General features: G+C 44.2%; 1 protein-coding gene across 9 annotated transcripts in view; it reads right to left on the reverse strand.

Annotated features, from left to right (window-relative positions):
• The window catches only part of fap (fibroblast activation protein, alpha), a 111351-nt gene that overhangs the window by 34376 nt on the left and 54180 nt on the right, over positions 1–22795 (reverse strand). For all 9 annotated transcript variants that reach the window (XM_078552288.1, XM_078552283.1, XM_078552286.1 and 6 more), the window contains 4 exons: positions 16999–17052; positions 15149–15273; positions 15017–15064; positions 12403–12501 (listed from right to left, as the gene is read on the reverse strand). In XM_078552288.1, the coding sequence (XP_078408414.1) occupies positions 12403–12501; positions 15017–15064; positions 15149–15273; positions 16999–17052 (326 nt within the window). The remainder of the gene's footprint in view (positions 1–12402; positions 12502–15016; positions 15065–15148; positions 15274–16998; positions 17053–22795) is intronic.

A 22795-nucleotide genomic window follows, 5' to 3' on the forward strand; every position in this document is an offset into this window, starting at 1 on the left:
GATTCCATCCTTAGTTTCACTTTGGCCTTTGAGCAGAACACAGAACACATATATCTGCTACAGATGTCTTCAAGTTTTCTACCTTTGCATAAACGTTCCCATGTACCTAGTTTAAATAAATGAGCCCACAATGTGTTTACACAAGTCCTTAAGAGTGATTGGTGCCTTATATCATTATAAAAACATGACAGACCACGCAAATGTTGTGCACAGCACTGATAGAAATTACAAAATATTATTGCACACATTACTAAATAGACAGAGAAGCACTGAAGAAAGGGCAAACACATTTCTAAGGATGATACCCGAATTGAGGGGGTACAACTATCAGAAAAGACTAAACAGGTTGGTATTCTTTGGTCTGAAAAAAAAGTGAAAATAGTAATATTTAAAATTATGAAGTGGCTCCTCAGAATAGATGTGGAGATATGTTCCGTAGTAAGGTAATGCAGGACTATGGATCATAAATATAAGATAGTCACTAAGAAATACCACAAGGAATTCCAGAGAAACATTTTTACTTAGAGTGGTGAGAATATAGATCTTGCTACCACACAGACTGGTTGAGATAAATTGTATAAATGCATATAAGGGTAGCTGGGTAAGTACATGAGGAAGAAAAGAATGGAAAGATGTAGTGATAGTGAGGTGAAATAAAGTGGGAAGAACTTTGTGTGGAGCATAAACACTGGCATATACCCATTGAGATTAATGGCCTGTTTTTGTGCTGTAAATGCTATGTAATCCCTATGTAATCTATGTAAATCTTTAAACCTCTACTCTATATCATTGTCACCAAATGCTATTGCTAAAGCATCCAAAACAGGGAAAAACTAAAGTTTTCTCACATCACAAAATTGTATATCTCAGTATTATCTAATGGATATGTGGATTGTAAAGTGGATAAATTGTAATTCCATTTTAACAGATGGATTAATGTTCAAGAACAATAGTGTTGTTACAGGAGCTGGTATTCTATTGTTCAATGATTAAAACAGATAGGGTAGAATTTCCTTGGGCCTGCGATGGTGAGTTGAGTAAGGAGGGTGGGGTGGAGTGGGTAGTGGTGAGGGGAAGCTCAGTAAAATGGCAGGGATCCCTGATGGATTACCACCACCAGGGAGGTTTCCTAGCGATGGCCCGGGTGTCCTCCCTCTGGCGGGCAGACAATTTAAATTTAAATGGCCAGGATTGCGCCCCTGGGGCAGGACAGCCCCTACTGTGTGTGGAGGCTCCAGCTTCATGGAGGCGGCCCTCCTGCACCAGCTCAGGGAGCAATCAGAGCCAGAGCTCCATTCCTCAAAGGAGGAGTCTCGGGGAGGAAAGGCATCCCCGCAAACCCAGTACTCCATTGCTGGGGTGGGTGGGGGGATGGTGGTGGAGGGGGACAACAGTGGTGGGGGTTGTTCCCCTTCTTCTTGTAGTGGCTTCACCCTCAGGCATCCAGAATATTAAATTAAAACTTCCTCTCCATGGGCGCCTCAATCTTCAAGCACTCTTGTGTTTTCCAAGCAGCCTCATCAGTGCCCACCTACTGTGGGACTGCCAAGATTTCAAAGCTGCCAGATGTCTGATCAAGCTGGCAGTATCTACATGCTGCTCACCCACCTTAATAGCACGACAAGCTAGGAGGGAGTCAATTGAGTGGTCAACTCTGGGAATATTGTTGAGTCAGTCCTGCTGCCAGGAAGTGTGGCTCATGTCCCCCCATTACATCCTGACGTCAGAGTCCCGAAGCCTGAGGTAAAATCCAACTCACTGTATAAAGCTACCATATGTAAGCATCCTTAATAAATACTACATTAAATATAGTCTATTTTATTAAATAAGTTAGCACTAAAATGTATTTTCTTATGACAATCAATAACCTCTGAATAGTTTAAACAAATTAACAGCCTAAAGTGAGTGACCACAACTGAACCCAGTCATGCCCCTGGTCCACCCAAATGATTTGCCTCCTGGCTGAGTTCAGAACTATCCGACTGGCCAACATCCTTTCAGAACCTAAGTTATCTCAGCATTGAAAATAGAAATAGCATTCATTGCAATCTCCCAGTCTCAGATGTTCCCTTTCTGAGCCGAAGAGGTTGAGTGGCATTGTAGGAACATAAATGTTATTATTAAAAAGCTACTCACGCTATTAAACACTGCTCCAACATTCTGTCACCAGTTGAATTGGGAAAGAATGGGAAAATGCAGCAATTTCTTGAAACTCACAGGAAGATCGAGGGGGGAGCTGCCGATTGTGCAAGGCTAATGGCGGAGCAGTGCAAAGTGTCCAGTAACTTGTAGCAATTCGCAATCCATGGGGCATCTCTTCCCCACTAGAAGTTTCTGGACAATTTACATTGATAATGTATGCATATTAAACTCACTGTTATTTTGGCAGCTCATTGCAAAATGTCCATGATCCATGTACAGTAAATATAGGTATATAAGAAATAAATTGTAAAGAAATTAACATTGTAGCCTACTAAGGAGGTGCACAGCCATACAAGCAACAACAGTAAGAAAGTTTATTACTGTAATCTTTGCTTGCAGCATCAAATGCTGAGTTTAGTATTACACTTGGAACTTGTTTACTTGTGTGGCATGTCCTGTTTCTTGATACAGACAGAATTTATAGCAATACTTTCCCTGAGTGTTACTTTGAGTAAAAGAGAATGGACAGGAATCAGTTCTCAAACATCCAGACTCTCAGGCCAGATTTTGGATAACTCACTGCAGAGAAAAGGCCTTTTATTTTGCCCCATAAAATACTTTAAAACCTACTTAAGCTTTATAATGAAAAGAGAATATAGACCTAATGCGATAAATAAGCTTAGTAATTGAGAGTACTTCAAACCATTGTAAGAGTATATAACTTATATTTCCTTTTTGATACTACAATTTGGAATGAAATAGCTGTATATTTAAAACCAATCTAAATTTCCAGCTGCAGTTTAAACAGGGAATCAGTGGATTACAAATGTGAGCAAATGATTTGACACACATACGAAAAATTATAGACAGGAAAAGATCTAATGGCCCATCCAGCCTGTTGTTAAACATAATGCTAATTATTTAATTACGCCTTCTAACCTTTAATTTTTACACAGGAAGCACCTCTCTTACAAATGTTCATGTATAAAACAATTTCAGTAAAATTCTTCTAAGCTTTAAATTTTGCAACATTGACACCTATGGCAAGATCTCAGAATGACAAAATATAAATGTAAAAGTTTACTGGATACTATAATTGTACTTAAGTCACATCAATACATTACCCCACTCTTCCAGGGAACAAGCAAAGATCAAAAATTTACTGATATTGTAGGTGATTCGTACCTCAATTCCACTTTCCCACCTTTGTCCACATCCCTTGCTGCTCTGATCTAACAAAACTCTACCAGGTTCAGTCTTGAAAGTATCAATTTACTGAGGATGGAATTTTCTGTGCTCGCTGGCCTGGGTGTCATGGCGGGGCATGAGCAGAAAACACAGCGGGAAGGCCAAAAATTGGTTTCACGCCACCGTGAAACGCATTTGCAATCGACCACTCTGCCCGTCGATGGCGGGCCGCATTTCCTGCTGCCAGACGTTGGGAACCACATTGTGATACATGTGCATATCATTATCAGCCCAGCTCACGGACTCATGCCCCCAGGCTGGATCATCCAAGCGCCACACTGCTGTGTTTCACAACAGCATTTATAAGGCGTGCACCTGGCGAGCTGGACTTGGAAGGGAACTCGGAGGTGAGTGCACAGTAACATTGCACAGCAATCATGAGGGTCGCCTGTTGGACCTCAAGGTTGAGATGCTGCGCTTTCAGGCGAGGGCACAGGCAAGTTGCTTTTTCCTGGCTGGTTGACTGTGCGGTGCTGGGGCACGGGCTTCAGTTGAGGCAAGTTGGGGGGCGGGGGGGGGGGGGGGGGGTGGGCACTGCGGTTGAGGTGAACTGGAGGTGGGGGGAAAACAAGGGCTGCACTCCAGTTGATGGCAGTGCACAAGCACATGCTGGGCAGTGGTGGGGGTGGGGGGTGGAGAGAAGCGGCCACGCATCAGCAAAACCTTGTATAAAGTATAAAGTAGCTATTCCTCCACAGGGACAATTCAGATGCAGCCACAGTGACATGCTTGGAGTTGGGCCTCTAGCTTATCTGCCCACTCAAGCAATGCAGAGGCATGAAAGTGCCACCAAGCGCTCCAAATCTTTCACCCCTTGGGCACAGGCTGCAAACTAATGAGTGTTTTAATGGACTGCAGAGCAGTTGTACACCTGCACACGTTGTACAATCTCCTTGCGAAAGCTGGCTGTGGAGCAGACACTGGTGGAGGTGCTCATAGCCCCTTGCCATGATAATCACCCCAGTTTGGACCAGTCTCCTCTATGGTTCAAGCTAACAGTGCAGCCTTGCAGTGCAGGTTAGGAGATTGCATGTGCCTGAGCTGAGAGCACAGCATGCAGTCCAGTGGGCGAAGCTGCCACCAATCGGTCAGGTGGAATGGGGTGGAGGCAGGTGGGGTTTCGGGCAGCCATGCAGCGCACTAAATTCTGGCCATCCAAGTGGTGGCCAGTACTCTCTGGGATGCATTAAGGGGCCTTCAGACTTAACCAAGAGATTTTCTTAGGACACCCAAGCTAACGTATGCATCTCTCTGTATCATACTGCAGGAGGAGTACATCAGGAGCATGGAGTCTAGCGAACTAGTTGTATGCCTCATGGATTACAGAGAGCGGAGATGAAGGAGAAGAGAGTGACAGAGGCACATGGCTGGTCAGAGGATCTGTACCCTCATGAAGTAGGGGAGGCTGGGGCTCTCACGAGCCACAGCGAGCACCGCTGACCAGCACCTAGCTCGACTCAGGGTCTACAGACAGTGCTTATTGTTCCTGCAAATGACCGAGAATCATAGTCGCTGAAGACCGTGCATGTCTAGGGAACATGTCGGTCACATTTCCCACCTGCTGCAGGATTTGGCGTCATGGGGACATTGGAGGGAATCCACTGCCAGTGACCATGAAAGTGTCCGCAGCGCTCAATTTTATGCCTGTGGCTCCACAGGTGACCTCTGTGGGATATCACAAGCCTCCATGCCCAAATGCACCCATGAGGTCACGGATGCCACCTTCGCAAAGGGACACAACTTTGTGCATTTCACCCGGGACCAGGAAAGCCAGGATGCCAGAGCACTGGGATTTGCCCAGATCTCAGGTTTTCCACAGGTGCAGGGTGCCATCGACTGCACTCATGTGGTGCTCAGATCTCCATGGCAACAGGCAATCAACTACATCAACCGCAAGGGCTTCCACTCACAGAATGTTCAGCTGGTGTGCGACCACCACAAACGCATCCTACAGGTATGCGCACAGCTCCTAAGGAGCGCCTATGACTCCTACATTCTCAGTAGGTCTCAGATCCCTAACATCTTTCGGGGTCCACAGAGGCTTCAGGGTTGGCTCCTGGGGACAAGGGCTACCTGCAGAGGATGTGGCTGACACCACCCATGCGGTGGCCTCAGACTGCAGCAGAGCGAAGGTATAACAAGACTCATGCTGCTACTCGCAACTTGGTGGAGCAAGTCATTGGAATGTTGAAAATGAGGTTCTGGTGCCTGGACCGGTCTGGTGGAGCCCTGCAATATAGTCCACAGAGGGTGTCATGCATCGTCGTCGCCTGCTGCGCCCTTTACAACCTGGCGCTGCAATGGAGAGAGGAGCTGGCTGAGGAGAAGATGGAGGAGCTGGAGGTCTCCTCCGATGAGGAGGATGTCGACGGGGATAAGGGTGAGGCGGTCCTTGAAAACAACGATGACGACGATAAGGCCATTGCACTGGCCAGCCGTGGCAGGCGTGCTTGGGAGGCCCTCTTAGCTGCTAGATTCATGAAGGAGGATGGCATCACGGAGTGAAGAGACACTATATATCCTTACACTGCATCTGTAAACATTTGGCTCCAGTCTGGCTGATAGCAGTGCACATCCCATCTGTGATAAGGCCCCTGTCATGGAGACGCAACGGAGGCCCTGATAATCACTAGATTCCAGGAGGATAATGACGACTTGCAGTGAGGATACTTCATAAATCTTCACATTGCCTCGGTGAATGTCTGACTCCTGCCTGGCCAAGGGCAGCTTGCTTGCGCTCTGTGATCAGGGTCATATTATCGAGATGCAGCCGTGAAACTTCAAATGCACCTGATCCTTTGTCAGCCTTCAGCACCTGACCCCTTCAGCAGCACAGTGTCACCGGTCACAGATGCTGATGCGATAGGGGGCCAGCCCCACTTCAAAGGTGCTGAGAACACAAAGTGAGAATGACGGGACTCTGTGACACCTGTCCACAACACTCTGGCAGCAATAACAAGCACCATCAAGGTGCAGGCATCAGTAATGTGTCCAGTGAGTGTGAGGCGGACCATCACTTTGGTCTGAAGGTTACACACTGGACAAGGAAGAGGCCCTGGACTGCCTTTATCTTGTGCCATGAATACCGCTCATCATGACAAGGAGCTAAATTGCAGGGAGACATTCTTGGGAGTTTATTTACAATAGTGAACATTATGTACAAGTGATTAACACCCATACCCAGGCTGTGCAGCTACATTTTCTTAACCTTACTAACCCTGCCGCTACGTCTTGGTGCTCCCCTGACATCCACATCACAGGTGGAGGCAGCCTGCTGACTGCTACACCCTGTGTGTGTGATGACCTTGACGGGTGTCCTCTGGAGGACTGAGGCCTGGAGAGCCCCAGCATGGTTTCGAGGTTCTGCTATGTTTCAGTCGCACCCTCCTTGGCCTGTGGAGCTGGAACTGCTGTGGTCACAGGAAGAATAGATTGGGATGGGCTGGACACTCCTGGAGTCACCTGGGTGGATAGCCCCAGGGTGTGCGCCTGCTGATCCCCCTCCCTTTGGGAGGAGAAGGGGTAGCTGGAGTGAGATCGAGCTGCCCCATGCCTCTCTCGCATACTTGCTGTTGGAGGCCAACTATGGCGTTAGCGATGGAGTTCAGCCCGCGCAGCAATGCAGGAGTGACGTCAACAAGGTCTCCATGGCGGCTGCCATCCTACCAGTGTTGACTTCGGTGCGTTGGCATGCTGGCGCTATGACCTCAGACTGAAGGCGGACTGACTATTCCATTGTGCCTTGCAATCTGAGGAGTGCCGCGGACAACCCTTCCTGATGTTCCCCAGCTTGCATTTGCAGCCCCAGCATCTGAGGTATGACCGAGTCCAGAGGCTCGTCATCTGACTCGGACTCAGCAGAGTTCTGGCTTCCAGAAATCCTCTGAGTGCTGGAAACCTAGGAAGTCCCTTTTGCTGCCTGCTGTGGATCAGACAGCACAATGTGCTCACCATATTGTGACCCCGAGGTTACTCTAAACCTTGGTCTCACCGAGGTGTTGGTCCTTGCACTGGTGGAGGGTGTGGGTGAGCGCTTTGACACCTTTTTAATTGGGGTTTCAGCAGTTTCCTCTTCTGAGGTGTCTTCGGGGGTTGAATCGTGGACCTGGGTTGTGGACATCCTCGGTCATTTCCCAGATCTGCCTGCAAAAGCAAGGAGAGATAATTAGTGCATGGCAGTGGCCTGTGAAACAGGATACATCACTCACAGCATGGTTGTCTGATGGATGTTGCACTGCTGGAGCCTCACTTGGTTGAGCAGTGCTGACCTCACCATCAACACAGGAATGGTCCAGATCTTCACCGGCCACTGTATGACTCTATTTTCAAAGTCTGTTAGCACCTTAATGTTGGTCATTCCTCCACCAGTCTGCAACCTCTCCTCCCTGCCTTTACAAGCTGGACGGGTTGCACCCCAGCAGGACCGGGACCAATATCCTCGCAGGGGTATTCTCTTGTACTGTGGGGGAGGGTTTAAACTAGAATGGCAGGGGGATGAGAACCTGAGCGGGGAGACACAAAGGGAAACAAAAGTAGGAATGAAAGACAGAAAAGTGAAAGGCAGAAAAAACAAGGGCTAACAGCAAATAGGGCCATAGTACTAAAAAGGTGCGTAAAAATATTAAAAGACAAGTCTAAAGGCACTGTATCTGAATCAACAGAGCATTCGCAACAAGGTAGACGAATTAACAACGCAACTAGATGTAAATGGGCACAATACAATTGCAATTACAGAGACAATGCTGCAGGGTGACCAAGGCTGGGAACTGAATATCAAAGGGTACTCGATATTTAGGACGGACAGGCAAAAAGGAAAAGGAGGTGTTAGTTAAGGATAAAACCAGTGCGATAGTGAGAGACGATATTGGCTCAGAAAATCTAGATGTAGAGTGTGTATGGGCAGAGCTAAGACGCAACAAGGGATGGAAAACATTGGTGGGAGTTATCTATAGGCTTCCCAACAGTAGCAATAACGTAGGGGATGGCATTAAACAGGAAATTAGAGATTCATGTAACAAGGGTGCAGCAGTAATCATGGGTGACTTTAATCTACATATAGACTGGTCAAACCAAATTAGCAATAATACTATGGCGGATGAATTCCTGGAGTGTGTACGAGATGGTTTTTTAGACCAGTATGTCAAGGAACTAGGGAACATGTTATCCTAGATTTGGTATTGTGCAATTAGAAGGGCTTAATTAATAATCTTGTTGTGCAGGGTCCTTTAGGAAACAGTAACCATAACATGATAGAATTCTTCATTAGGATGGAAAGTGAAGTAGTACAACCTGAAACTAGGGTCCTAAATCTTAACAAAGGAAACAACGAAGCATGAGTTGGCTAAGAAAGATTGAGGATCTTCATTAAAAGGTGTGATGGTGGATAGGCAATGGCTAACATTTAAGGAATGAATTTATGCATTACAACAGTTATACATTCCTTTCTGGTGCAAAAACACAACAGGTAAAATGGCCCAACTGTGGCCCAACTGTGGCTAACAAAAGAAATTAAGGATTGTATTAGATCCAAAGAGGAGTCATATCAAGTTGCTAGAAAAAGTAGCAAGCCTGAGGATTGGGGGCAGTTTAGAATTCAGCAAAGGAAAACCAAGAGATTGATTAAGGAGGGAAAAATAGAGTATGAGAGTAAACTTGTAAAGAACATAAAAGTGGACTGTAAAAGCTTCTATAAGTATGTAAAATAAAAAGAAAAAGATTAGTGAAGACAAATGTAGATCCCTTACAATCTGAAATGGGAGAATTTATAATGGAGAGCAAGTAAACGGCAGAGCAATTAAACAACTACTTTCATGGAGGAAGACACAAACAACCTCCCACAAATACTAGGGAACCAAAGGTCGAGGGAGAAAGAGGAATGGAAGGAAATTAGTGTTACTAAAACAATACTGCTGGAGAAATTAATGGGAATGAAAGCTGATAAATCTCCAGGACCTGATAATCTACACCCCAGCGTGCTAAAGGTGGTGACCATGGAAATAGTGGATGCATTGGTTGTCACCTTCCAAAATTCTGTAGATTCTGGAACAGTCCCAGCAGGTTGGAGGGTGGTAAATGTAACCCCACTATTTAAAAAAGGAGGGAGGGAGAAAACAGCAAATTACAGACCAGTTAGCCTAACATCAGTAGTAGGGAAAATGCTAGAGTCTATTATAACGGATGTGATAACAGGGCACTTAGAAAATATCAACGGGATTAGACAAGGATTCATGAAAGGGAAATCATGTTTGACAAAACTACTGGAGTTTTTTGAGGATGAATATAGCAGAATAGATCAAGGAGGACCAGTGGATGTGGTATTTTTGGATTTTCAGAAAGCTTTTGATAAAGTCCCACGTAAGAGGTTAGTGTGTAAAATTAAAGCATATGAGATTGGGGTAATATATTGGCATAGATTGAGAATTGGTTCCTAGATAGGAAATAGAGAGTAGGAATAAATGGGCCTTTTTCAGAGTGACAGGCAGTGACTAGCAAAGTACTACAGGGATCAATGCTAGGAACCTAGCTATTCACAATATATATCAATGATTTGGATGAGGGAACCAGCTGTAATATTTCCAACTTTTCTGATAACACAAAACTTGGTGGGAATGTGAGCAATGAGGAGGGTGTCAAGAGGCTTCAAGGTGATTTAGACAGGTTGAGTGAGTGGGTAAATACATGGCAGATGCAGTATAACATGGATAAATGTAGAGTTATTCACTTTAGTAGGAAAAACAGAATGGCAGAGTATTATTTAAATGGTGATAGATTGGGAAATGTTGATGTACAAAGGGACCCAGGTGTCCTTCTACACCAATCACTGAAAACAAACATGTAGGTGCAGCAAGCAGTTAAGAAGATAAGTAGTATTATGGCCTTCATTGCGAGAGGACTTGAGTACAGGAGCAAGGATGTCTAACTGCAGCTGTGCAGGGCCTTGGTGAGACCACACCTGGAGTATTGTGTGCAGTTTTGCCTTCCTTACCTTAAAAAGGATATACTTGCCATAGAGGCAGAGCAGCGAAGGTTCACCTGACTGATTTCTGGGATGGCAGGATTGTCGTATGAGGGGAGATTGGGCCGACTAGGCCTGTATTCACTGGAATTTAGCAGAATGAGAGGAGATCACATTGAAATATATAAAACTCTGACAGAGATGGACAGACTGGATGCAGGGATAATATTTCCTCTGGCTGGGGGATTCTAGAACAAGGGGTCACAGTTTCAGGATATGGGGTAAACCATTTAGGGCTGAGATGAGGAGAAACTTCTTCACTCAAGGTAGTGAACCTATGGAATTCTCTACCACAGAAGGCTGTGGAGGCCAAGCCACTGAATATGTTTAAGAAAGAAATAGATAGATTTCTAGACTCTAAAGGTGTCAAGGGGTATGTGGAGAGCGCGAGAGTACGGTGTTGAGATAGAGGATCAGCCATGGTCATATTGAATGGTGGAGCAGGCTCGAAGGGCCGAATGACCTATTCCTGCTCCTAGTTTCTTTGTTTCTTGTTGTGTGCCAGCTTGTCCTTCATGAAGACAGATGGAGAGTGCTAGCATGATGTCTGCCAGGCCAGATGATAAGTATGCCTGGCATGTGTGGGTGGCAAGTGGTGCCATGGACAGGATGAGGACAATGAAGGTGTGTGTGAGAGAGTGAATGGTGATGTCCCTTGAACTGGCAGTGAGTGAGATCCCTGTGAATGTGTGATGGGTTTGTGAGTTGTGAGTTGAGAGTGATGAGAAGAGTGACTTACCCTGGTGGAACAGAGGAGATCATTCATCCTTTTGCGGCACTGGGTGGCTGCCCTCGTTTGCAGGACATTGGCACTGACCACCGCCTCCCAAGCTGGATTGGTGATGTTGCTGCCCCTTCTGCAGCCACAGTGGGGGTAGAGGACATCATGGTGAGCCTCCGCAGCTTCCAAAAGGTGTTTCAGGGACAGGTCACTAAATCAGGAGGCTGCAGTCTTCTTGCCTTTTAGGGCCATGTCTTCTGTTCAGCAGTCCTGGTCTGGAAGCACTGAGAGGTGTGCATGTGGCTGCACTTTAAATATGGCACCCAGCATGAGGAAGCGGCGAGAAGACGGCGTGGTGGGTAAATCGGAGGCCGCCTGCCATTGAAACCACGTGTTTCCCAGGAATGCATGATTACTGAGGCAGGATTGGTATAGCGGGTGAAATGTTCTTTTTCCTGCCCGCTATTGCACTTAGTGCAAATCTGGGACGATTCCACCCCTACATTCAGCAGCCTTTTGGTGTGCAAATTCCACATTTTTACTATCCTTGGTATCAAAACAATCTTTCTAATTTCACTCCTAGATGTCCTGGCACTAATTTTATGCCCTGGCACTAATTTTATGCCCTGTGATTCCCACAGAAAAGGATGCAGTTTTCTCTATCTTATTATCAATCTAGAATCATAAAATGATAAAACACAGAAACAGCCTATTTGGGTCATCATGCCTATGCTGGCTCTTTATTAAAGCTATCTAATTAGTCCCACTCCTCTGCTCTTTCCCCACAGACCTGTAACATTTTCCCTCGGGTTATTTAACCAAGCCTCCTTTGAAAGTTACTAATCAATCTGTTTCCATCAGCCTTTTAACTCATGCATTCCATATTAGTGCAGAAATTTTTCCCATCTTAGACCATGAGATGAAAACTTACCAAATTTTTAGTTAGCTAACCTTTATTATTAAAATCTGCTGGCAGACTATTAGTTAAGATTACCACATTGATTGGTTTAGTTGTAATATTCCCTTTAAAATGTATTAATTTTGCACAACTGCATACAAAACCAGGCCTGTACCTTCCAGGCAGCTGCGTGGCCACACACTCGTACAACTTACTAGGAACGTTGCTTGGCTGAATCTTCCGCTCATATTGCAAGTGAAAACTACTGCCATCAGAATGACTGGGTTTTAGTTACTGAAGCATTACTATATTGGTAATATTCAGGAGTTAAAAATGCAGCAGTCTCCTCTGCACAGTAATTAAACTGGTTTAACTCACTTGTGCCATCTAGTTTTATAGACTTGAGAATTTTTGTTGGCATCTGAAAATTCTGAAGATCTTTTTCCAATTCTTCGTTATCTTCAAGAGTTTTTATCACTTGAAATTAAAAAAAATTATGTTTTAGTTCCTTGAACATTTAAGATGAGATTTATCTTACCATCAATCAAGGTTCACTTACCAGTTAAAATAACTGGATGTACGGTTCAGAAATTACTTATAATAATAAATAACCTAATTTATCAAAAATATGGTGCAGAAAGTATTTTGTGATTCTGTAATAAAACAGTTTTGTTTACATCATGTGGCAGAAGATGGAAACAGGATTTGATGTAATATAAAATAAAAAAAATACTGGAAAAATTCAGCAGGTTTGGCAGCATCTGTGGAGAGGGAAACAGAGTTAACGTTTTGAGTCCATATGACTCTTCTTCCAAGTTAAAGAGAAGTAGTGGGGGGTGGAGTAAGATAGAAGGTCAGGGATAGATGGGAGAGATTGACAAAGTTGTCATGGACACAAGGCAAAGGGACTGTTAACATTAGTGATAAAGGTACGAGCAGAATGCGGATGTCCGTCCTTGGCCTGCTGCAATATTCCAGTGAAGCCCAATGCAAACTGGAGGAACAGCACCTCATCTTTTGATTAGGCACTTTACAACCTTCCAGACTGAACATTGAGTTCAACAACTCTAGACCATAAACTCTCTCCTCCATCTTTACCCCTTTTTTAATCCAATTTTTTTTTAATGTTAATATTAATTATCTTTATTTATTTATTTTTTTATCCTTTTTCCCCCAAACACCACCCAACCCTTCCCCTGCCACAGGGCCATCTGTCACTGGTTTCTACATTGCTTTTTTACAAAGCGCTGATCCTTGTTCTGCTATTAACACATTCTACTCTTACCTTTATGCCGCAATCAGCACCTTCTTTGGTCTTTACCACTACTGTTAACACTCCCTTTGCCTTGTGTCCATGACAGCTTTGTCAATCTCTCCCACCTATCCCTGACCTTCTATCTTGCTTCACCTGCTCCACCCACTCCTACACAGTATAATATCCATCACATTTCTACTTCTCTTTAGCTCTGAAGAAGTCATATGGACTCAAAACTCTGTTTCTCTTTCCACAGATGCTGCCAGACCTGCAGAGTTTTCCCAGTAATTTTTTTGTTTTTATTTAGATTTCCAGCATCTGCAGTATTTTGCTTTCATCTTAGATGTACTATAGGCCGAGTAAAGCAGGATGCCCTCTTTCTTAGCATTAGTGTGCCTGCTCTATGATGCTATGGTGTCTACTGTAATGTGGAACTTTCCACTGGTTAATGTTCTCAAGTTTTGAAGTGAATTGTCCTTGACCACCAGAAACTTCGCTGTAAATACTGTAATGAAGGGAAAATGAAGACAGCAATGGGCAGCAACAGGAGACTGATGGTAAATTTAAACAAGTCACCATTTTAAAAAGTAAGGAAAACTGCGTGGTAATAACATAATATTTAAATTTTTAACATAATTTAGTAATCTTAAATGTTACAGTGCTTGATATCTACACTTTTTAGTTGTTTTAGAGACAACATTTTTAAAGTTCTATTCCCCTATCTCCAGTTGCATCTCTCCAAACACCCGTCACAACCTTGAAAGTGGTTGAATGACAATGAGCAAATTTAATTGGAGCATTAATTGAAAATTGATTGGAGAACCAGCGGAAGGCCCAAGTTGCTTCTCTATGGAAGCCCAAAGCTATTTCAGTGCATTCAGGCACTTACCCGGACAGGTAAGTCACACTCAATCAACCCCACAGCACTAGTAAGTGGAAATTCTGCCCCTCAGAGCTGCCAGCCAATCAGAGGCCAGCACTTCTCCAGTACCGGCAGCACCAACAGATGCGGCGGCTGCTGCCAGAATTGCATTTGGGGCCTACGCAGAGAATCAGTAAATGATCCTCCAGATTCAGGTAAGTGGAGCGGGTTGGGTTCTGAGGGAGAGGTGCCAGCCAGGGGAGGGTCAGTAGGGGGATGGCTTCCTGTACCCCCCACCCCACCCCAGCTCCCAATACTAAGTCCCTTGATCAGGCACAGTGCCTCAGAACAAGGAACCGCCACCTCCTCCCCACCCCGACCCCAAGAAGGCTGTAGTCAAATCCAACAGAATGCTGAGCGGTCTCCGTGGATGGCAAGTCCTCCACCCACTGCTTCTTGAATACCAGTGGTGGAAGGATGACGGCCGTGTAGCCCTTAAGTGGCCACTTAAAGGCCTCAAAAGGCCTCCAGGTGGGAAATCCACCTTCTAATCTTCCCGCCCTGAGCTTGATTGAGGTGAGGGAGGAAGACGGTGGGGTCCCCAAACTGACACCTTCCCACCTGATCAAAACAGCACCCCACCTCTGGACTTGCTTTGGGGTGGAAGGCATTAAATTCCCCCAACATTTCTCTAGTGTTCATATTCTATTCAATGCCTATTGATGACTTTTTCTAAACTCATTAAATCAGCTCTAAGTATAAGCTTTGAAATTAGACATTTTTATTAATTAAAGGACAGAGGCTCTGTCAGATAGTTACAATACACATTTTCAGAACAATCAATTTATGTTAAGAGATAGCAAAATAGTGATTACCTTTGTCATTGGTAGCACTGTACAGTGCAAATATAGGCATTCCAGGACCTGCATAGAACAAGGAGCAGCCATGAGAACCATCTTAATAAGCCATATTTTATTTTGAAGAACTAGCTTCTGTGTTTCACTTACCAGAACAGGATAGCATATAATAGCTTCCTTTTTTACTGAATTGCGCAGAATAGTACTGACAGCGTTCCTTCATCAGCTCACAGGTAATACATTGACGTTCCTGAGAACCTGGTCCAATTTTAATTCTACAAATAAATGAAAAATTCAAAATGTTTATGAACCAGACCCAAATGGAATTCATACAAGTTTACCTAAAGAATGGCTGTGAATTCAGTCATGTCCTTCTTTCAAAAACCTTCAGAAATGACAATAATATCTAAAGAAAATGGTCAGTACAATCTCCATCTTTAAAAAGGCAAACAGGATTACACAGGGAACTACAGACCAATGAACAATAGCTGCTGTGAGTAAATTTCAAAAGACATGTTAAAAGCAGTTAAAAGTGGGATAGAGCACAAAATTCTCAGGTGGTGATAATGAATACTACCATACATGTAGTGCTGTGTATAATTTTGGTCACTGTACCTCTATGAGGATATCTAGGCACTGAGACATGCAGAAAAAACGACTCAACTGCTACTTAGCTTATTGCATCTGATCTATGCAGAGAGTTTGAAGAATCTATTGTTGTTTACTCTAGGGGAGAGAAGACTAGGGAGAGATATTCTCCAAGTATTCGAGATGTTTAGGGGGAATATATAAATTGAACCTTGGATAATATGTTTAAGATTGCCATAAATTCTAGAACTTGGGTCATGGCTCAAACTTAGAAGAGGGATGAAGCTCAGATACTTTAGATTTAATTACTTATGTGGAGAGGGATGGCAATGTGAAAAAAAAGGTAAATGAAGATATCAGAGAATGATAAATTAGAAATATTTAAGGGAAATTTGGATAGGTATTTGAGGGAGTGCATAATTAAAGAGTTTTAGGATTTGGGGGGCCAGGAGGATTGTAGAGGCTTTTCTGGTTCTATATCTTCCTATCATCCAGTGTAACATTACCACGTTGAATACTTGGGAAAAATTGGAATGTAGTGTTAGAACCTTGGTAAACCAACAACAACTTGCATTTATATAGCACTTCTAATGATGTAAACTACCTTATGATGTTTCAGAGGCTTAAGGGGAAAAGAATGTCTCAAACTACAAAGGGGGATACCTTCCCATTAAGTACCTGAACACTTTAAGATGGTGATAGGTATAGTTGGTGATTCTAAAGTTAAAATAAAACTTATTGTAAGTGAAGCAATGTATTTGTCATCTTGCCAATGATGTTGCTTTCTAGGTGTGAGGGTTCAAACGACCGCAGCTATTCAAGCCCAGCCCTGAAGGCAAACCCAGTTTTTTCCCAGGAACTGAGTACATTAAGGAATGCAACAGTATGAATTTACTTCCAGTTGGCCTGGAAAGATGCACCAACTGTACCGAGCAACTGATTCCATCACAGATTAAAAAATCAACCTTTTAATTAAAAACTTCCTACTTTAAAAATGAGAATAAATCAAACATTCCTTTACCATTTCATATTATTTTAATAATAGATACTCTGTAACCTCTCCAGTCCGGAATGCTTGGGAACAAGGCATTTCTGAATTTTGGAATTTTCTGGATTATGGAATGACATTAGAATGACTAACTACAAGTGTGTGAATAGATAAATATTTATCTGAAACATAAACAGTGATAGAACATTATAAAGCAGTAATGAAAAATGTTTTACTTATCCAAATACTGTATCTTCCTTGTTTCTACTCTCAAAGTAATGTATTGAAATGATGCCATGAGTTACCTGGGTCTGCTCAACAAATTTCCAGATAACCAGTGTTTCTGAACAATAAATTTCGGGAGTGGAGGGGTAATAGTGTATAATTCTTTCACAATAATATATATATTATTTATAAAACTTACTTATATAGGTTTCTTCTCCCTGGATACTGTTCATATTCATTGCTAATGTAGTAACTGTAATGCAAACATATGTATAATGAATATCAGGCTGTAAAAATGGATAATCAAGAACTGGAATATTGAGTATTGCTGAAAAGAGAGATTTTTTTGTCAAAGCTTTTCGTCTTGCACTCATCAGGACAATTAGCAAGGAAATACCAATGTCAGGGGAAACAACCTATTTATACTGTATACTGTATGAAAAAAGAGCTGATTGGTTGGCAAGTGGACTCTGGTAGAGGTGTTGCCATGGAGAATGCACCAGTTGATGTTGACTGACAGTTATATTTCTGATACATAGAAGATACGTTTGCTATATTTAAATCCGCAGCTGCATGTAATAATTTCCTTCCATGTCTTAATGGGCTCCATCCTGCGCTCAAATTCACCTTTGAAATGGAGCAGTCAAACAAACTCGCTTTCCTTGATGTACTAGTTGAGAAATCTGCCAGGGGGTTCTCTACCACGGTCTACCAAAAGCTTACCTTCATTGTTCAATACATGCGATGGGATTCTTACAGTTCCACATACTATAACATTGGCCTTATCAGAATATTACCCTCACTTTAATGCCAAATTCATCGCGACATGGCCAAAATGTTCTGAGGCCTGTTATACTGTATCCCTTATACTGTATCCAGTTATCCATTGATGATGGTTTGTCACAAAGCTCCAAGGTCAGAATCTCTAGAAGTCTCTGTCCGGAGCTTCTCACGTTAGGCTTGTCCAAATCACATTGGCCCAGAACCTCCAATCTCTAGGCAGTCATACCCGGGAGGTACCCCAGAAGATGAGCCAGGTGACACCCCCTCTCCCCTTGCACTGGAAATGTTGTGTGACATCGTGTTGTGTAGCACTACTATCACGCTAAATGGAACAGATTTTGAACAGGTCTAGCAACTCAAGACTGGACAACTATGAGGTGCTGTGGACCATCAGCAGCAGCAGAATTGTACATAACCGCAATCTGTAAGCTCATGGCCCAGCATATCCTCCACTCTACCATTACCACCAAGCCAGGGTATCAACCCTAGTTCAATGAAACTGCAGGAGAGCGTGCCAGCAGCAGCACCAGGCATACCTAAAAATAAGGTGTCAACCTGGTGAAGCTACAACACAGGATTACTTGCATGCCAAACAGCATAAGCAGCAAGCAATAGAGCTAAGCAATTCCACAACCAACGGATCAGATCTAAGCTCTGCAGTCCTGCCAAATCCAGTCGTGAACGGCGGTGGGCAATTAAACAACTCACTGGAGAGGGAGTTTCCAAAAATATCCCTACCTTCAATGAGGGGGATAGGCAGCACATCAGTGCAAAGATAAGGCTGAAGCATTTACAACAATCTTCAGCCAGAAGTGCCAAGTGGATAATCCACCTTGGCCTGTTCCAGGTGTCCCCAGCATCACAGATGCTAGTCTTCAGCCAATTCAATTCACTTCATGTGATATCAAGAAACAGATGAAGGTACTGGGTACAGAAAAGGCAATGGGCCTTGACAATGTTCCGGCAATAGTACTGAAGACTTGTGCTCCAGAACTTGCCCCACTCCTAGTCAAGCTGTTCCAGTACAGCTACAACACCGGCATCTACCCGGCAATGTGGAAAGTTGTCCAGGTATGCCCTGTACACAAAAAGCAGGACAAATCCAACCCACCCAAGTACTGGCCCATCAGTCTACTCTCGATCATCAGTAAAGGAGTCATCAACAGTGCTATCAAGCAGCATTTGCTTAACAATAAGCTGCACACTGTGCTTAGTTTGGGTTCCGCCTGGGCCGCTCAGCTTCTGACCTAATTGCAGCCTTGGTTCAAACGTGGACAAAAGAGCTGAAATCCCGAGGTGAGGTGATAGTAACCGCCCTCAACATCAAGGCAACATTTATCCAAGTGTGGCATCAAGGAGCCCTAGCAAAACTGGAGTCAATGGGAATCAGGGGGAAACTCTCCATCAGTTTGAGTCATACCTAGTCCAAATGAAGATGGCTGTGGTTATTGGAGATCAATCATCACAGTTTAAGGACATCACTGCAGGAGTTCCCCAGGGTAGTGTCTTCAGCTGCTTCATCAATGACCTTCCTTCCATCATAAGGTCAGTCTATGTCCAAAAGCAGCAAGACCTGGATAATAGCCAGGGTTGGACTGACAAGTTGCAAGTCACATACACACCACACAAGTGCAAGGCAATGACCATCTCCAACAAAAGAGAATCTAACAATTGACCCTTGAAATTCAATGGCATTACCATCACTGAATCCCACACTATCAACATCCTAGGGTTACCATTGACCAGAAACTGAACTGGACTAGCCATATAAATACTGTGGCTGCAAGAGCAGGTCAGAGGCTAGGAATCCTGTGGTGAGTAACTCACCTCCTGACTCCTCAAAGCCTGTCCACCATCTACAAGGCACAAGTCAGGAATACTCTCCACTTGCCTGGACGAGTGCAGATCCAACTATGCTCAAGAAGGTTGACACCATCCAGGACAAAGCAGCCCGCTTGATTGGCACCCCATCCACAAACATTTACTCCCTCCACCACTGACGCACAGTGGCAGCAGTGTGTACCATCTACAAGATGCACTGCAGGAATTCACCAAGGCTCCTTACACAGCATCTTTCAAACCCACAACCGCCACCATCTAGAAGAACAAGGGCAGCAGATAGATGGGAACACCACCACCTGGAAGTTCCCCTCCAAGCCAATAACTATCCTGACTTGGAAATATATCGCTGTTCCTTCACTGTCGCTGCGCAAAATCCTGGAACGCGCTCCCTAACAGCACTGTGGGTGTACCTACACCACATGGACTATAGCAGTTCAAGAAGGTAGCTCACCACCACCTTCTCAAGAACAATTAGGAATGGGCAATAAATGTTGGCCTAGCCAGCGATGTCCATGCCCCATGACCGAATTTTTTAAAAATCGCCACACAAAGACTGCACGGGAATTGCCTGTGAAGTTTAAGCTTCCATTGGGCAATGACCCTGCACTGGGAACCACCCGATACTCCAATATAAACTGGGGACTTCGGATGGTTCTGACTCTCTTAGCAGAATAGTTACCCAGGAAAAGTTAGAAGAATTAAAAGCAGTTCTAACTCCTGGGTAACTATATTATTGACCCTCTACACCCCCACTGGACCCCCAACCTCTCCATCTCCCCATCAATTACGCTCCTGATCCTTGACAACCTCCAACTATTACCCTCCGATTACCATCCTCTACTAACGCCCCCAACCCCCGGCTAACACCCGATTACCCCCCACCCCACCCCCAATTAACATCCCGAGCCCCAAACTGATCACCTGTCCCCCAATCCATCCTAAGCCACCGACCCATCCTACCTGCCCCCAACTCATCCTAACCCCCGCCTCCCTGACCCACCCTAATCCCTCACCCACTTACTTTATACATTTACCTTCTCCCTGGCTTCTCAAAGTGGCTGGGTTCTTTAAATTTACCTGGTTTATGGTAGCCAGTGCCACAAAAAGGAGGTGTGGCTTCACTCCCCCCAACACTGCTGCCCTGCACAGGATAGCCCCAGGAACTGGTATGCTGCACGTTTCACAGCAGGCCCACGTCAGAACATCGGTCAAGAAATGTGCAGCACCCAACTAAGGTAGGAGCAGATTAGCAATCCATCTGGGATTGCCAATCCTCGGAAGTTCTGGCCCATTAGGTCAATGTTGTACACATGTCCTAATTCCACATCTACTGCGTCTACTTCATCCAACAGTATATATTCTGTCTTCTTGGGGTTGGGCAACCTTCTCAATGTGTCAGACATTGCCATGAGGTTTCCAAGTTTGTATCAGACCTTGCAATCGTACCCCTGTACTTTCATTAATAATCTTTGGAGTCAAGGTGGCATGCTGGTGGGTGGCTATCTCTAAATCATCTCTAATGACTTTTGATCAATCTCAACAACAAAGAGTTCGTCAAATAGCTTTGTATGAAATCTGGTGATGCCAAACACTAAAGCCAAAGTTTCTTGCTCGATATTTGAATAGTTCACCTGAGTAGCTGACAAACATTTGAAATTGAATGCAACCGGTCTGCCTTCCTGCAACAGGCATTCCCGGAGACCCTTATGCCAACTTTGAGATTAGTTTCTTTCCTTGAATCGAAATATCAGAGACATGCTTCATAAAGTGACAGCTTTAATGAATCCAGCATGTGCTGATGATTTCCATGTCCACAGGAATGTCGTATCCTTCTTGAGAAATTTGTGCTGTGATGATGCTCTCTCAGAAAAATCTGAGATACTTGGTGCTAAGAAGTCGAATAGGCCCAAATGCCTCTGTAAATCTTCTTTATCTTGAGGAGTAGGCATTGATCACACATCCTCGACCTTACTGGGATCTGGTCACATTCCAGGTATCTGAGTAAACCAAAGAAATGAAAATGATTCCGTTAATAGCACATTTTTTTATTACTGAAATTGAGAGTTTCTCCTCTAACCGTCTATATTAGAAAGTGAAGATTCATGCCATGCTCTTCCTTGGTACTCCACATGACTGCCACGTCAACTGCGATACAAATACAGCAAGGGACACTCTCAGTAATGCGATCCATATGTTATTGAAAGAGGTCCTGGCTCACTGACAGAAAACAATACCTCCCAAATGGTGTTCTGAATGCCATTAGTTTCTGTGAATCCTGGTACAGGTGCACCGACCAATATCCATACTTCGCATCTACCTTCGAGAAGAACTTGGCTCTAGCAAACCTTGACTGAGCTCCTCCAGAGTAGACATGAGGACACCTCCTGCTGAATTTAATCTTCCGGGATCCAAGCATTCCTATAACCACCCCAGTGGTATAGAGATACACCAATCTATGTGTTGCTGAACATGGAAAATAATTCCTTGTCGTTCCATCGCTTCAAGCTCAGCCTTTAACTTGTCCTTTTCAAGGACACTGCACTTCTGTGGTAGTTCTATGGAAGGAATTGCATGGGCTTTCAGGTGAAGAACAATGTCTCCTATAAAACTGTCCACAGCACCAAACCATATGGGTATTTCTGTTGCAGATCTTGAGTAGGCTCAATGGGGTCACACAAGCCTTGACCATCTAGCATTGGTGATTTACTGATCTCGTGAATCACCATGATCCGGAGTTCCCTGCATGCTGGCAGTCCTACTCCTGCTGGTCCATTGGTATCAACAATGCAGAAGACTATGGCAACAATGTAGAACTTCCACGTCTGCACTTCAACATCAATAGTACCACGCAGCAGGTTGGCGAAACATTATATTTGATGAGCCCGGCTCTTGTTGGCTGTAACACAAACTTTCACTTCACCAAGTACATCTCTTTGAGTATCCACAGTGGTTAAATCTTGGCACTTGACCCAGTATCTATCTTCAGTCATATAATGTGCTTACCACTTTTACTGGGACATATGATCTCAGCTGTGGTGAAAGGTTTTAGTTGGGTGATTGCATCCACATGCTGCGCATCTGGCAGTGTATGGAAAGCTTGTTTACTTTCAAACTCTTGTTCGTCTCTCTCAGTGCCTTCTTTGCCACCCAGGCCTCTGCCTGCTTTGGGGACATGCCTGTGCTTGAACTGATGTTTGGTGAACTCGTTCTTATTCTTGCCACTATGTGGCATCTGGTTTTTGCTGAGCTGTGGCTTCTGACTGCTTCCTCGCTGCCAGACTTTCTGCGCAATCTTTCCCAGTCTCCCTTTAGACCATACACCTTGGAGGTGTCTCTAAATGCAGGACAGTTATGTGACTGATGCGTTAAAC

This window comes from Cetorhinus maximus, chromosome 11 (genome assembly GCF_964194155.1).
Source record: "Cetorhinus maximus chromosome 11, sCetMax3.hap1.1, whole genome shotgun sequence".
Classification (NCBI taxonomy): domain Eukaryota; kingdom Metazoa; phylum Chordata; class Chondrichthyes; order Lamniformes; family Cetorhinidae; genus Cetorhinus; species Cetorhinus maximus.